The 16,920-nt window shown below is 32.8% G+C and overlaps 1 protein-coding gene across 1 annotated transcript; it reads right to left on the bottom strand.

Moving 5' to 3' along the window:
* LOC109352186 (structural maintenance of chromosomes protein 2-1-like) lies at positions 3,409-13,128 on the bottom strand. Its single transcript, XM_019594051.1, has 20 exons — positions 12,654-13,128; positions 11,214-11,894; positions 10,945-11,088; positions 10,548-10,838; positions 10,275-10,460; positions 10,032-10,196; positions 9,876-9,935; positions 9,348-9,410; positions 9,109-9,200; positions 8,744-8,840; positions 7,373-7,489; positions 7,001-7,219; positions 5,712-5,852; positions 5,470-5,637; positions 5,202-5,386; positions 5,003-5,096; positions 4,844-4,932; positions 4,509-4,734; positions 4,282-4,356; positions 3,409-3,836 (listed from the first exon to the last, which is right to left on the bottom strand). Exons 1-20 carry the CDS (start codon positions 12,969-12,971, stop codon positions 3,720-3,722), a joined length of 3,528 nt encoding a protein of 1,175 aa, XP_019449596.1. The 5' UTR covers positions 12,972-13,128; the 3' UTR covers positions 3,409-3,719.

Genomic DNA, 16,920 nt, shown 5'->3' with positions numbered 1-16,920 from the left:
TTTACAAGTTTCAGTTTGCTTATGAAAAACGAGTCAAGAATGAAGTTCTTTATACATTTTTGTTAACTTAAAAACAATTTCACTAATCGTGGGACTAACGTGTATAACAACTAACTCTTTGGACTACTTTGTATCTTAAAAACTATCATGATACAATTGAAAATCTTTGAGGACATTAAAAGAAGTTTCGTTTCTTTGGCACATATTAATATGTTTCTTAACACCATATATTGAAAATATTAATACTCTTTAATTTTAAAAACACTAAATACTATTTTATATATGATACTTTTACTTTTATATTTCTTAACGCGTGTACTGTTATTGAACACACGTTGTGAAGTGGACCGATACTATCATGTGTTTTAGGAAAAGTCCACGAACCTTCAGTTCTCTGATTGACTTTGTGGCTTTCTTTTATCTGTGTGGATGAAATCAGATATGTCATATTTCATATGTCATCCACTTCTGAAGATTATAATGATTAAATTTTAAATTGAATTTATTCTGTATCAATAGATCTCAACATTTTCTTAAGCATGAGACATAAAGTGTGAGATAATATACCTTTAATATATACATAGATAATATAAATATTCAAATACAATTAATACATTGTATATTATCTATTTGTATTACTTTTATGTAAAAGTTAATAATAATTAAAAATGAATTGTGAATGTAAAAACTCGTATACTATCAATACATACATCTTTTTATTTTGTTTTTAACTGTTAGACTCCTTAATGATAATATCTGAGATTAATATACTTGAAACAAATCTAGGTTATAATTAATATAGATTCATGCAGATTAAATTTTAAGACTTATTTTCATCCGTCAAGTGCACTAATTTAGTATCTAGAAAATGAAAAATAAAAAATCGTCAAAAAACTCAAATTAGGAAAAAAAAATTATTTTATAATGTCTTTAATAAAAATATTCTAACTTACATTTGTAATCTTTCGATATTAGTTAATATTTTTGCTTTTTCAAACATCAAATTATTAAGGTGAAAATTAATAAAGACCTCTCAATTTTTAATTACAAGGAATTTTGTTCATTTCTAAAAAAGCAGCGACAGCATAAGCTAAGTTATTAAGGATTGAGAGTATTTATTAATGACAGAATGATATTATAATTTTTTAAGTAGATCTCGCACTCGTTCACTTTTTTTCCACAAGTTTTTTTAATTTCATCTCACTGTCATCAACTCTTACAATTTTCTTAAACTGACCCATTATCTATCTCGCATACAGTAGTTATATTAAATCATATATTTCTCTATTTTTATAATGCGATAAACTTTCAAGAACCATGTACATGGTTATTGTTTTAAGCAATATTATTAATACTATATCGGTCATTAAATCAGTTAGGGTACTGATATAGTGGTATAATAATTTCATCGGTGGTTTACTAATTAAACCGCTTATTGGCGAAATTAGATATACGTATATAATATATTAACATTAGTGTTGAAATATCAATAAAAAACCAATATTTTTTATTTTTATTTAAAAATTAATTTAAAATAAAAATTGCCGGTATGATCGGTACAACTCAATTGAAAATCAGTCTATATGACCGATTTTGACTGTTTTTAGCCAATTTTAACCAATATAAATAGATAACCGATATAATTATTGTATTATACCAATATTAAAACTAGTTCAACCGACCAATATGAAATGGTTTTAACTATATTAGTTTTAAGAACTCAAATCTATCTGCATGGTTCTAAATTTTATGTTGCACTTAAAAAATATATGTAATCGTTGATAAAGAAATCAAGGATTGTGATTTATGTATACTAGAGTGTCGACCTGCTGATTAACCCACATTCTTATTTTTTTCTAATATATAATGTATTAGCTTCGGGTTATACTATTTAAAAAAACAATTTAAATATAGAAATGCAATATATGAACTCAATAGAAAGCGAAAATATAAATCAGAGAGTATATAAAAGATTAATGATATATTAATATAAAAAATGCAACCAACAAAAGTAATATTAGAAAGTTTATATTAGTTATTAATGATAAATGTTACAAATGATAAATTTAGAATATAAAAATTATGTCATAATGGTAGTTATTATTTGTTAAAAGATAAAATAGGGAAACATAAATACTCTCTATTTTATAATAAGGAATAAAAAGATAAAAAAATATATACGCTGTCATTATAACATCTATTATTCATATTTAATTTTAAAAAAAAGTTATTTAAATAAATGAAAGATAACGTACTAACTCTATATAAATCCTTACACAAACAATGTATAGATATTACACATTTATATGGCATGATAAGTTTTGAATTTCACTAAAGTATTGACAACAACTGAAGAATACAGGTTTCAAGTCTCTTAATATTTAGCATAAATTACACTGACACCCCCTGAGTTTTAGTGAAATTACACAAACCACTCATCACTTTTCTAAACTTACACAAACCTCCCCTAGTTTTGTATTTTCATTACACTGACCACCATGTATAAGAAATAAGTGTAATCTTTTAAACAAAAAATGTGATAAATGCAATTAAGTTAAACAAAACATGATATATTATGTAGACAAGTCTAAATAATATACAAATCAATATATTTTTATTATTTTTGGTTCGTTACACTACATTATAAGAGTGATTTGAACAATATTTCTTTATAATTGTTGATACATTTTGTAACAAAAAAATAATAAAGATACATTAATTTGTATATTATTTAGACTTGTCTATACAATATATCATGTTTTGTTTAACTTAATTGCATTTATCACATTTTTTGTTTAAAAAATTACACTTATTTCTTATACATGGTGTTCAGTGTAATGAAAATACAAAACTAGGGGAGGTTTGTGTAAGTTTAGAAAAGTGAAGGGTGGTTTTTGTAATTTCACTAAAACTCAAGGGGTGTCAGTGTAATTTACTGTAATATTTATGAAAGAAAAATATCAACAGTAAAGTACAAAAGAAAGATGGCAAGATAAAATACTCAAGCATCAACGAAATACAAAAGAAAGATAGCAACAAAAAATACTAAAGTTTAAAATTTTACCAACCCTGGGAAAAGTGTAAGATTTGTTGCCAACTCATAGATTTGTTGAAACTTACAATAACACCCATTTTGTTTGGAAGCACTCATCACCTGCAGTTGATAATCTCCACCACAGATTCATGGAACCCATTTGACAAGCCATGTACTATAAATAAACTAAGAAATATTAAACCAAGTCTTCAGAATTGTATTAAGCATGAGGCATCATCTCAAAATGTTTTTCAGGCCAACCAATAAAAAATTTCATTCCCCTACAAATTGAAGAGAGGGATTCAGTTTGGAATTTAGGTTAACATTTCTTATAAGAAAGTAAAGGGGAAGTAATTTACAAGCAGAAACTTGACTTGTTTATAACCTGATACAATTTTGATGGAAAGAGCTTTTGACATAATGTGGACTTCTCTCAATATACAAAACCAAATCAAATGTTACCACTTCCCACCATCCCTTCTAGTTTTACATCATTGGTAACAGTATGAGGAATGAATTGTTCACTCAGTAGAAACATAGTACTAAGCATGTGGACCTTACAGCTTTTGATGTTCAAATTGCATAAGTACCTCAAGTAGAGGTGCTACATTCATTTTGGTTTTCTCATAGGATAACATATTTGTAAGAGTTAAACAGATGAACCAATAATCCTATTATATATATGTCACTTGTTTTGCTTAGCAACAGTTCGCTGAACAGTTGAAACACCATCTACAAATTTTGTCCGGAATAGAACATTTGCATTATTGAACATGCCTTCCTTCAGTGACACCACAATAAACTGCAAACAAAAAAAGCAACCAAAAGAATTAAAGTTGTTCAACTTATTGGTGCTAAACTGTAAATTTATTGATGTTATTCAATCCTATATTATTTGAATACTTGGTCCTTAAAAACAAATATAGAAAACAATGTATGTACCGATAGTATAAAAGTTTTATACAGTCAGTTCATCATCTACTCTTCATTTTTAATAATCATTGACTTCTAAAAAAAGTAATACAAATAAATGGTAGATGATGCACTGACTAGATACATATTTATAACTGATAGTGCATAAATATTACACTCAGAACAAAAAAGATCACAATAACTGAAACTACATGCTCACTAATGATTCTAGTGTCAATCAACAAAAAGTTTGATGACTTTTTGTGGTATTGGAAAGACAAAGGAATGCATGGAATTGTGGAAATTACTCCAAAGTACTAAAAATGATCCTCTACCTGAGAGTGTGGAAAGTGAGCCTTTATCATTCTCCCAATGTTCTGTGTGTGACTCAAATCAAGAGCCGCATCAACCTGCAACAATTATACGATTAACATTTGGCTCAACTGTGTAATCGTTGCTTCAAAAATAGAAAAAAATAGTATCACATGTGGTCTCTTTTAATTATTGAAGCCATAGGATATCTAGGATTGTAAGGGTGGAAATATAGTCATGAAAAGCATACCTCATCAAGGATGTAAAGTGGTGCAGGTTTGAATAGAAGAAGTGCCAGAATCAGAGAAAGCGCGAGCAGTGATCGCTGACCTCCACTCAGTTCAGACAATGACTGTTTCCACACACTTCCAAATGCAACACGAACCTCAAGACCATCAAGAAAACTGCAACCTTCTGGAGGTTCTAACTTAGCCATTGTGCCCGGCAATAGTGTAGAAAAGATGGACCCAAAGTCACTGAATAAACAAAACAGAAAATGATACTCAACCAGTCAAATAAAAAGAATAAGAACAGAGTAATCAGTACAAGATATAATTAAGTGGACCAAATCACAGAAAAAATCACCTGTTTACTTTGTTCCAGGTAACATTTAATGTCTCCTTCTTCTTCTCATCTAACTCTTCGATCACCTTCTTGATTTTAGACTTGTCATTCTGGCAAGACAAAAATTGATTGAGTAATTGTGCAAGATAGGGAAAATTGTACAGATAGATTAAAAATAACCTCAATTATGTTTTTCTTGGACATCAAGTCATTGTACTCATCTTCTGCCTTTTCAAACATTGCCATTACTTTCTTATTGACCCTTTTCTCAAGCCTAAAGGGGGGAATACGTAAAAAAAGAAATGTCATCATGTTAAATGAGCATATATAATTGTAGTTGTACTAACAATTCTAAGAATAAAGTTCCAAAGCAACACACCCAGATTGTTCAGCTTGAAGCCGCTCAAGTTCCTCCCTTGCTTTACCAGGATTTCTGGAAGAGAAATCATAATCAGTCCCACTTTTACCAAATAACTGTTTTTCAGTTGCAATCCATGCATTCTTCTCTATCAATTTATCCACTCTTGTAGAACAGTCTTTTTGTTCCATCTCCATTCGTTTTACCTTGAACAATATAATAAGGACAATGTTCTTTAGCACACTAGTTATTACTTCTGAGGGTATAGATAAGAACAGTTAAATTTCACCTCATTTTCCATCCTCTTCCGTTCAAGATTACCCTCAGTAAGTTTATGTTCAAGCTTTTGCTGCTCCTTAATAATATTACTGATTTCCTTGTCACAGTCCTTCATTTTCTGGCGAATTGAATTCAGTTGTGACTGAACTTGATCGAGTTCATTCCTTGCAGCCACGACCTACACATTAAAGTTTGAGGCCACAATTCTTGCTCAAGAGAAAGAGATCCAATAAAATAAATATATATTCTTACTTTGGCTCTTTGTTCCTCAACTTCTGAAGTAAGATTACTAATCTGTGTTCCCAATGAAGCTAATTGATTTTCCAAGGAACGTTGCTCCTTGACATCAGCTTCCATTTCCATTACAAGCCTCTCCTTTTCATTATCATGTCCCTATCAACCAGCGAGCAAAGGCATGTAAGAAGTCATTACATATTAATACAATTGACAACCTCAAACACTCACAAAGATTGTTACAAAAACCTCAATCTTGAAATCCCACCCCATTTTAGTTTTTTACAAAAACCTCTAAACCATGAAGAGGACCTCAGTACAACGATTGCTACAATGTGATTTGGAGGTCAGTCAGGTCACGAGTTTGAGTTGTGGAAACAGGCTCTTGTAAATGCAAGGAAAGACTGCGTACTAGCTGCCCACGTTGCAGGTTTGACCCTTCCCTAGACCTCACACATAGCACAAGCTTTATGTTTATAGCACTACATTGCCCTTTTTCATAAACCTGTAAGGCATATCCCCCCTCTTTACTTAAGATCAGGGCTATGAGTATTCTGCCTTAACTACAAAATCTATATTAGTAATTTCCAATGTACTAGTTTACCTGTTCAAAATTCTCTCTAAAAGATAAGCAAGACAGGCAAAACTGTATGGAAGTTCTATAATGCTATTGCGAAAGCTACTTTCAGCAACTGTAAAGTTGACCAGTATTGTATAAAGGACAATTGCCTGACAATAGCCAGTACCTTAAAATGATTGAGGCCAGAATGAGTGACAATACTATTATACTGTACCTTGAACTGCCACACAGAACTCAGAAATATAAATAGGATACCAGATTAAGATGTAATTCACTGACTCATGTTTGGATTAGGTTATTGTGTTTAAAGCAGCTTATAATTAAAAGCTTTCTGAGAAAGCTTTTGAAAAATAAATAATTACTTCTCAGAATCTAAGCTGAATCAAATATGTGCTGGTTCACACAATTAGAGCTTCTTCATGAAACTCTCTTGTGTGGCCTCTCAACTAGTACAAAAGCTAGTTACAACAATGTGAACAGCCGGCTAATCAAGAGCTCCAATGCACCTTGACCCACATAATGGAAATAACCTATAATTGCTATAACCCTCCACAAAAAACTGCACCTTTCATTTCATCCCAAAAAGATTGGAACACATTTCTTACATACTGGAAGTCCACACATGCAGTGTCTCGACCATCACCTCAGGGTTGGCAATTATGCAGTTGTAATAAGTCAGTTCAAAACAATCGAGATGAAGATAAATCCTTTGATATTACAAGCATACCTTCAGATCTTTTGAAGATGACTGCATTTGTGACTTGATGGACTTTATCTTTTTCTCCAAATCTTTTAACCTCCTCTCTCGATTATTATCATGGTCTTTGATTGATTTCTCAAGTGACTTGACAGTCTTGACACAATCGTCATACAAAAGTTGCTTTTCCTTGGTTGAAGATTTTGCTTCTTCAAGCTCTTGCTCAATCTTCTTCACTAATTCACCAAGCTACAATGATAAATGGAAAGGGTCAAAAGAAGCTGACAGAGACATGAATAACAAGGAGAAAAAGAATCATACAAGCCTACAGTACATGAAAACAAGGTGAAATTGAAATTTTATTCACAGATAAATTTTGGAGTGAAAGAAATGAACCAAAACCTTGTGGTGCTCATTTTGCTCGGCTCTGCTCTGAAACAATGAAAGGTCATATGACTTGAGTTCTAACTGTGCTTTGAGGTCTTTAAACTTCTTCTGAAGAGGAAGCAGCTTTGTAATCTGTGTATCAAGATACAAGGTCAAGTATCAAGAGTTAGAAGACTGAGATTTATCTTGGAAGTTAAAACCATGACATTATATAGAGAAATACGAATCGAAAAATGACTAGACTGCCCCAACAATATTATAAAAATTAAAATATCTAATATAAATGTATGTCAAAACACCCTAATTTAAAAGAAAAGAATAATGTGAGTTCAATTCCATACATGAAAGCACATATCAATGTCATTGTAAATACATCAAGACAAAAATGTCTATAAAACATTCTACCTTTTCTAAAGCACATAAGCGCAACTAAATGAATAGTTTAACAGACGCCAAACAGAAACAACGTTACACCAACTTGCATGGACTTAATCTCCACTACTTTCGTTTAATCCTATCTGCACGTCAATTCCATTTGCAGGTTTCGCTCTCTAAAATTCTTCCATCTCTTGGAGTTTTATTTTTTGCTGAAACTGTACTGATCAAGAAGTTTTAGAATATAAAGCACTGAGCATTTATTCATTCTTTTCATCCGACTTCTTGGGTGGATAGTAGGGTTTCAACTCTAGATTATCCTGGAGTCTATTATTGCATAGCAGGCCCAGTACTATTTCCAAATTTCCAGCCACCACCCATTCTCAAGATTGTGCTAACTTTCTAACCAGCGGAACTCCAAGATCAATATTTTATTTGAACTATAGTACTTTAAAAAACGTACAACAACAACCAAGCCTTTATACCATTGTGGTCGGCTATATGAATCAAACGGCGCCATAATGTTGTATCATTAATCATGCTCGCCCTCTAGGTTTAAGCATTTTTGTGTATATATAGAGGGGGTGACAGATTTTCTGAACTGATCTGTTAATTGCTTTATCTTATTTTCTTTCTCGTACCAGATTTGTAAACTCTGCTCCTGCACTTTTTATCCTTCTTTATTCTATTGAATTTCTTTTCTTATAAAAGATATTAGATAATTATGCATCTAAATATTATATAGAAATTGCCACCAGTAATTATACCAAGGAGGTGAACAACACATGCCACACGTAACTGCCATATTAACTTCTAGCAATTGACTCAAACCCAACTCAAGTGAACTAGTTAGGCATATCATTCCTTTTAGTTAACTTATATATGCAGTAAGAGACGATTAAACCAATATATAATTAGTTTTAACAATGTAAAATCCCTATTTATTAAATTTTCTGAATATAAGTTTCAATATCAATCTAGAGTTCTAGACAAAGGGGTTTCAGGGTCTACCTTAGCCTCGATCTCTGATAACCTCCTTTGGTGCACCGAAAGTTTTGAATCAGCCTCAGCCAAATCATGAAGTAGCTTCAAAAGATCACCACTTCCCCTGTTATGAAAGACCCGTCACAACAAATCAAGAAGTAGATACAATTGCTAAAAATTTCATCAGATACAAGCATTATATTAGCTAAGTGACTGGATGTGTGGATCACTTAGTAAAGTACAGAACCCCTTAAAGTAAAATATTAAAAACACTGTAAACTTGTGCATATATTCTCTGCTGGCAATCTATTGGATATACAACAAGAGAATGAAGAGAGATATATGCACATTCCAGTGACAAGTGCAACAGTAGAAACAAAACAGCACCGTACTTTCGGCTTCCACCAGTCAGAAGACCACTTGGCTGAAATATATCTCCTTCAAGAGTGACACTTGTGGTGTGAATATCCCTGTTGAATGCCACCTGTTAGACATCCAACAAAGTGCAAGCCAAATTGAGAAACTATCTAGGTAAGGAAGATAATGTATATAATACTAAACACTTCACACCACAATGTAAAATTAATGCTTATATAACTCAGCAGCAAAAAATATGGTCAATGCTCATTACCTCCTTGGCAGCATCAATGGTTTTGCAAACAAAAGTTGAACCAAATACATATTCCATTGCATTCTGGAACAAACACAAACTTTAGTTAGCACTGAACTGAGTTTAATATAAAATTACAAACAATCTGAACATCAAAATCTATCAAACTTTCCAGAGAGCTGACTAGATGGCCAACACCAAACAACAAAAATCAATCCATAGTCCCATTAGGTGGGGTCAACTAACTAACTAGATGGCCAACAACGACAATCAAGCCTAAAACCCACTAGGTAGGGTTGCCTACATGGATCGTCTCTATCATAAATCATGTTCATTGACAAAGCATTAATCTCTAAATCTTTCGTTGCCTAGATGGCCAGCAAGATAAAATACAAAATAGAACTTGATGCAGCAAAACAAATTAAGATGACATGGAAAATGCTTTCAGTACCCGTGTTTGCAGTAGCTAAATTTTAAAAGGGGAAAAATAAAATGGACACTACATGTTATTATAAATTAGAATTATTAAAAAAGGAAAAGGGAGCATACCCTCAATTCTTCTTCATAACCAATCAAAGAAAGTGCTACTTCAGCATTCCCCTTGCCCACCTGAAGCGGAAGTAACACAAATCTTCATTAGCAATCAAGACATTGAGATTGGAAACACAAGTAGATAAATAATTAAAAAATACTGCATTGACTAACCAATCTAACAGCAGCTTGTTGAGCTCTGGATGGAACAGCATATGATTGTATTTTGTTCAAAGGTATAATTGTCACTCTTCTTCTAAGCTGACCATTCTGTAGTAGTTGCTTTCCAGTACTTTCTGTGTCCACAACAACATTAAACAACTTTCCACCAGCTGTAACCTGAAAATGATCACAGTAGAGGGGTTAATATATGGATTTCATTTATAAATTCAGATACAGATTATCATAGTGTTCGACCTCTAGGGCAGTCATTGTCGATGGATCCTTTACTTTGATGAGTTTTGCAACAACACCTTTCACCTTTGACCTATCGAAGTTCTTGACAGGATCACGGTATGTAAAATCAACATTTGCTAAGTATGCTGAAACATTACGTATCTCATCCTTCCACTTTTGCACACAATCCGTCTCAGACGCACGCTCCTGGAAATTACACAAGAATTTATTGAAATTTTACTTATAAACCTCTTTACATTGAAAAGAAACTAACAGAACAGAAACTAATCTAACCTTTTGCAAAGCTTCCATGTCACCCTCTTTATAAGGAAGAGATCCTAATTCCCTTTTGACATTTTCCACATCTTTTTGTCTAGCATTTAGCTCATTTTCTACAGAAATAGCTTCTTCACGTTTTGATCTTAATTGATTTGTTTTCTCTTTGAGTTCCTTTTCACAATGGCTGATTTTGGTTTTCAGCTGTTTCAATTCTGTTTCAGCACTACCAACAGCTACCTTTGCATCGCCTAGTTGGTCCTCTAAGCATTTCTCCTCATCGCCGCTGCTCTTACCAGCTAAAACACCCTACCGAAAATTGTGAACAATAGGATCAAAAACCTCAGACAAACAGATATTCCACTGTTAAACAACATAATACTGACAATTTAAAGCCAGTATATGCATCTTTTACCTGATATTCCTTTTCATGCTCCTCCAGACTCTTTGTGAGCTCACCAACCCTCTTTTTCAGATCAGCTGCTCCATCTTCAGCCTTTTTAACAGCAGAAGCCTTCTCTTCTACAGATTGCTTCAGTTCCTCCATATTTTTGGCAATCTTAAAACACCCAGATTCAAAATCAAAATATCAGGCACAAAAAATGGAAACATTTCAACACATAAATCGAAAAGAAGAAAATAAAATAAAATGAAAAGCATGAATCTAAACCACCACCTACTTACATTCTTTTTGTTGGCTTCTTCACTTCTCAGTGTGTCTTCTTTATTATTTAGTATAGACGTTTCCTTCACAAGATTCTGGGAAAGCTTATCTACCTTCTCTGACAAAGGTTTCAGTTCTTCACCCATGCTTGCTTCCTTTGCAGCCGTCAACTGAGCTACTTTGTTCTCCATTTCCTTTACTTCCACCTGAGTTGTCTTAGCAGTATCATCAATCTCTGCTATCTTAGCTTTTACTTGTTCCACCTCAGATATTGCATTGTCCTTAATCCTGTCTGCTTGAACATACTCATAAGCTATACAAAATCTTTTTAGCCTATCTAACTCGGCATTGCCATTAGCCCATTGCATGTACTGTGTCCTTTCTTTCCTTAGCTTCTCCAAAGCAGGCAGTATCTCCAGGTCAAGAAGCTTGTTAATCTCATCAACCTTACTCTGCTTCTTCTCAAGTGTTTTTAGAGCAGCCTCTTTCTTTGTCTCATACATTCTTGTCCCTGCAGCTTCCTCAAGCATAGACAATATCTCTGGTGGTTTCATATTTAAAACCTTTGTGATTCGCCCTTGCATTATAAGAAAATGCGGATTATTCACATTTAGCTGCACAGAATGAAAAAGGTTTTGAACTTGACTTGGTTGTGCAAGTTTCCCATTGATCAAATATTTGTTCCTTCCTCCAACCACGATCTGCATCGTACCCAAACATGTCAGATTGCATAGTTCGAAACTGAGAAATTGCATAGCTCAAATTTATGCACTATGCAGCATGAATACCTTCATACCTCAAAATGGTACTGGTATATGATAAGTATTTTATCAGATACTTCAATACTTTACACACTTTCATTTTAAAATTGTTCACTCCTGTCCATTGTCCAATCATAAGCACTATATCATACTGTATCTATCTGTATTGGTTATTCCTAGTTGATAATTGATAACTAAATTTTGATTTTAAAAGCAATAGTCATGTAACCAATGATAAAAATAAACCCTTAAAAGGCAGACACCGTAAATCAACAGAAACAACTCAATATTTTTATTTTAATGTGATCTAATTTTTAAATGTTAATTAAAACATCTGAGAAATTGCAAAGTAAGAAAATAGATAAATTAATCCATGATTAAAATAATCACTTAGAAGGTAGTGACAAAAACGATTTAAACAACCCCTTAGCTTAAATCCCATAAATCTTATTATTTTTTGATCGAAAAGTAATATTAGTTGTGTTACTTCCTAATGTGTAAATATAAATACAAATGTGAAATTGAAAAGTTGATGATACATAACTTAATCCACAATTAAAACAATCATTTAAGAGGTAGAGACAAAAATCAATCCAAACAAAAATTAAACTAAACCCATATTCCTTTGGCCAATAAAAATGAAAACTTTAAACAATAGAAAACATATAACCCACAAATTCTCAAATAAAAAAGTAGAACCTGTCTTGTAACTGTGATTTCAGAATGTTCTTCATAGCCAAGAGGGCTACGATTCCTATCAGAGTTATCAAACACAATCGAAACCGTAGCTTTGGTTATCCCTGCTTGACCTTGCTTATACACAAGCTCCTGAAGATTTGAAGCCCTAACCTGCTGCAAATTGGTGATTCCCAAAACGAAGCAAATTGAATCGAGAATGTTGGATTTTCCGGAACCGTTCAAACCGGTGATGGCGTTGAAGAAGGGATCGAAGCCTGGAACCACGGTTCTGGTGGCGTATGATTTGAAACCCTCTAAGCATATTTCCTTGATGTGCATGGTTTGGAATTGGGATTTTAGGTATGGAGAGTGGAATTGGTGCGAGGGAAATGGAAGGGAAAGTGTTTTGGGTGAGGAATTAGAGAAGAAATTGAAGGGGAAATGAGGTTTGAGGATTTTGTTACTGTGAGTGAAGGGTGCTAGAGGCGGGAAATACTAACAATTTTGAAACGTTGTATTTTGAATTCTAGCTTGAGTGAGTTTTTTATCTATACTATATATAAAGCCAAAATAGCCAAAACTTGAAATAACTTCCTTCATGGTGTAATTTTCACTTTCTATATTGTCTTTATCATTATTTAATTTTTACAAAAAAACTATATAATCATAAGCAACTACCATCAATACATTAATTAAACACATATCTCACCTTAAATTAAACATTATCATAAACACACAAAAATATAATATAAAGTACACCGAACACAATAAATACATTTTAATTCAAAAAGAATGAAATATATATAAATTAAATATGTAGTATCACACAATATTTGTTGGCAGACACGAAATGTCTGTACACACTAGTATTTTATAATGTGTCTTTTTACCATGGAAACATTATAAATATTATAAGGTGTCTAAGTCTACATTCTAATTTACCTAAACAAATATGGGAAGTGTATTCTAACATTAATAAGTGTGGAGAATATATATTCTATTAATTCTAACATTAATTACCAAGGGAAATAGTTATTTTTTTTTCAAAACACTCATACATTATTTTGGCTTCATTTGTGGATTAAGTTTCATCATTCAAATATAAAACTCATTGTACGAATTATTTGTTTAGGAGTTTGAAGAAATAGTGAGAATCTAAGGGATTGTCTTTCTTTGGTAGCATACCACACCTATAGATTAAAATAGTTTGGATTTGTAAACTTTTTATTCTTGTAGCATTCGATTGTTTTTTATCTTCATGTTGTTTGAGAAGTTTTGATAATCTTGTTGCTTAGTGATGGGTTAGAGGAAAGAAAATGTTGAAGATTAATATATACGAGGTTTCTTCATATTTGGAATTTGTTAAAAGAATAATATTTTGAAGTAAAATGAAAAAACTCACCACTCTCACTTTATTTGGAGGAGAGAAGTTTAAAGGCTTTATATGTCTTAAGTTGTGGTCCAACATTCTTTTTAATAAAATATTTATTTAATTTTTGGAGCTTTGGGCTTGGACTGTATGTTGACCAAGTCAACACACATGCAACAAGAAAATAGTAGTTAGAGAGTCGTTGGAGGAGATATCGATCATTATGATAGAGTTGTTAGTAATAGAGTCGTTGGAGGCCTCAAGCTATAGATAGAGGCATCATTCCCTCATTATAATTTGCACCAAGTTGAAGGCGTTTACCTCTTTCTCCCATTATATCTCGTTGACGCATTTCCGACAACATTTTCCCTCTTTCTTTCTGTGGCACTTGAGAATTGGCATAGACAGCCAAAGTGAGAATTTTGAAAACTGACATTGGTAGTCACTATTGTCGAAAAGGAATTGGTACGAGTAGTCATATTGTGGAAATTCGAGAATTGACATTAGTAGTCATATTGTGGGTGTATTCGAGAGTAATTCTTACAGTACCATGAGAAATCATATAACAGAGAATTGAGCAGTTTTATCTTGAGGATGGTATGGTTGATAGTCTGTTTATACAACTTTAGCAGTACCACGAAACGTCTTAAAGAGAGCGACATGGTCATGACTCAGCCAGTAACAACTATTTCGTGTCATTCAAAATTGTTGCGAGCTACGGTAACAACAATTTTAAGACTTTTCTACTACAATGGCATTCGTAGATAATATTACTGGATCAAACAGTTAAGACATGAACAAACCATTTTGATTTGACGGAACAAATTTCAAACATTGGCAACGTAAGATGAAAATTTTCCTCACTGTGAGAAAGGTTGCCCATGTTCTGAAAACCGACATCCCAGTGGTGTCGGATGAGGCTGACAAAGAGGAAAAGGATAAACTGACTATTGAAATAGCTCTCTGGAATGAAAGTGATTACTTATGTAGGAACTTCATTTTGAATGGGTTGTATAATGATCTCTATGATTACTACAACCCATACAAGTCTGCCAAATTAATTTGGTATGCACTTGAAAAGAAGTATGATACCGGGGAAGTTGACACTAAAAAGTATGTTGTCAGCCGCTACCTCAAGTATTAGATAACTGATGATAAATCAGTAGAGTCTTAGTCTCACAAGATACAAAAAATTGTTCATGAGATCATTTCTGAGGGTATGTTCCTAGATGAGCAATTCCAAGTGGTTGTCATAATTAACAAATTGCCTCCTAACTAGAAGGACTTCAAAAACCTTCTAAGGCATAAGACCAAAGAAATCTCTTTGCAATCTTTGATCACTTGTCTTCGTATTGAAGAAGAGACTCGTAAGAAAGATCAAGAGAATAGGTGTTATTTGTCTCTGACGATAGCACTAAGAAGAAATTCTCAGGTGCGGTTCTAAAGCCTTCTAGCACTAATTTCAAGAATCAGAACCGCAATGGGAATAAGGCTAAGACCATTAGTCGCAACAAGAATTGGAACCCTCAAAAGGTCCAATATGTTAAGTCACCTACTAAGAATGACTCTGGAGACCTGTTCACCTGCTTCAAGTGTGGGAAACTAGGTCATATGGCACGCAAGTGCAAAAATAAACCAATGGATCGTTCTCCATAGGCCAACATGGCTGATGAGCCATTCGTGGTTGTATCATATGAGGTCACTATGGTTGGAGGAACTGATTGGTGGTGGACAGATACAGGCGCATCCCGCCATGTTTGTTATGACCGTGCTATGTTCAAAACATACATGAATGTTGATGACAAGAAGGTGTTGTTGAGTGACTCTCACACCACTGTTGTTGCTGGAACTGGTGATGTGGAGCTGAAGTTTACATATGAGAAGATTCTGATTCTCAAAGATATAATGCACACTCCAAAGATGAGAATAATCTAGTTTCTGGTTTTTTTCTTAATAAGGTTGGTTTTACCCAGACCATATGAGCAAACTTGTATACTCTAACTAGGAATGAGGTATTTGGTGGGAAATGGTACACCACTGATGACATATTTAAATTAAATGTTGATGTTTCTATTAATAAAATTTTAGATTTTGTTTACATGTTGTGTGATTTTAGTACATTCTAGACTTTGTCATATTAATAAATGTGCAATTTCAAATTTGAGTAGCTTAGGTTTAATTCCAAAGTTATCTAAAAATGATTTTGAAATTTGTGAATCATACAGTCAAGCGAAAATTTCAAAAAAACTTCATAAATCAGTAATGCGAGAATCCGAGCCTTTAAATTTAATACACTCAAATATATGTGAATTAGATGGAACGTTAACTAGAAATGATAAATGTTATTTTATCACTTTTATTGATGAATGTTCTGATTTTACTTATATATATCTTATAAAAATAAAAGTGAAGCACTTGACATGTTTATTATATGTAACTCAAATTGAAAATCAACTCAACAAGAAAATAAAGAAACTCAGAAGTGATAGAGGCACTGAGTATGAATCTAACATGTTTAATTATTTTATAAATTAAATGACATTATTCATGAAACAATTGCACCATATTCACCTGAAATGAATGGTAAAGCTGAAAGAAATAATAAAACTTTAACTTAATTAGTTGTAACTATTATGTTAAGTTCTGGTGTAACACCCTCTTAGTGAGGTGAAATTTTATTAACTGTATGTTATGTGCTAAATAGAGTCCACAAGGCTAAAAGCAAAATTTCCCCATATGAAATTATTAAGAATATACAACCAAACTTGTCTTATTTAAGAACTTGGTTGTCTGACCTATGTTCGGATACCAGACCCCAAGAGAGTTAAACTCGCAAGTAGAGCCTATGAATGTGTATTCATTGGGTATGCTGTAAACAGAAAGGCATACATGTTTTATGACCTTAACACGAAAGTGATC

The sequence above is a fragment of the Lupinus angustifolius genome, chromosome LG07 (genome assembly GCF_001865875.1).
Source record: "Lupinus angustifolius cultivar Tanjil chromosome LG07, LupAngTanjil_v1.0, whole genome shotgun sequence".
Taxonomy (NCBI): domain Eukaryota; kingdom Viridiplantae; phylum Streptophyta; class Magnoliopsida; order Fabales; family Fabaceae; genus Lupinus; species Lupinus angustifolius.
This window is presented reverse-complemented; position numbering and strand designations above follow the sequence as displayed.

What these genes read in the sequence shown, in the direction of transcription:
- LOC109352186 (XM_019594051.1), bottom strand. Translation starts at nt 12,971, where the DNA reads ATGCACATCAAGGAAATATGCTTAGAGGGTTTCAAATCATACGCCACC. An exon ending in CACTTTACATCCTTGATGAG is followed by an intron (nt 4,357 to 4,508) that starts GTATGCTTTTCA and finishes TAATTGTTGCAG; the next exon opens with GTTGATGCGGCTCTTGATTT. An exon ending in CTCACTTTCCACACTCTCAG is followed by an intron (nt 3,837 to 4,281) that starts GTAGAGGATCAT and finishes TTTTGTTTGCAG; the next exon opens with TTTATTGTGGTGTCACTGAA.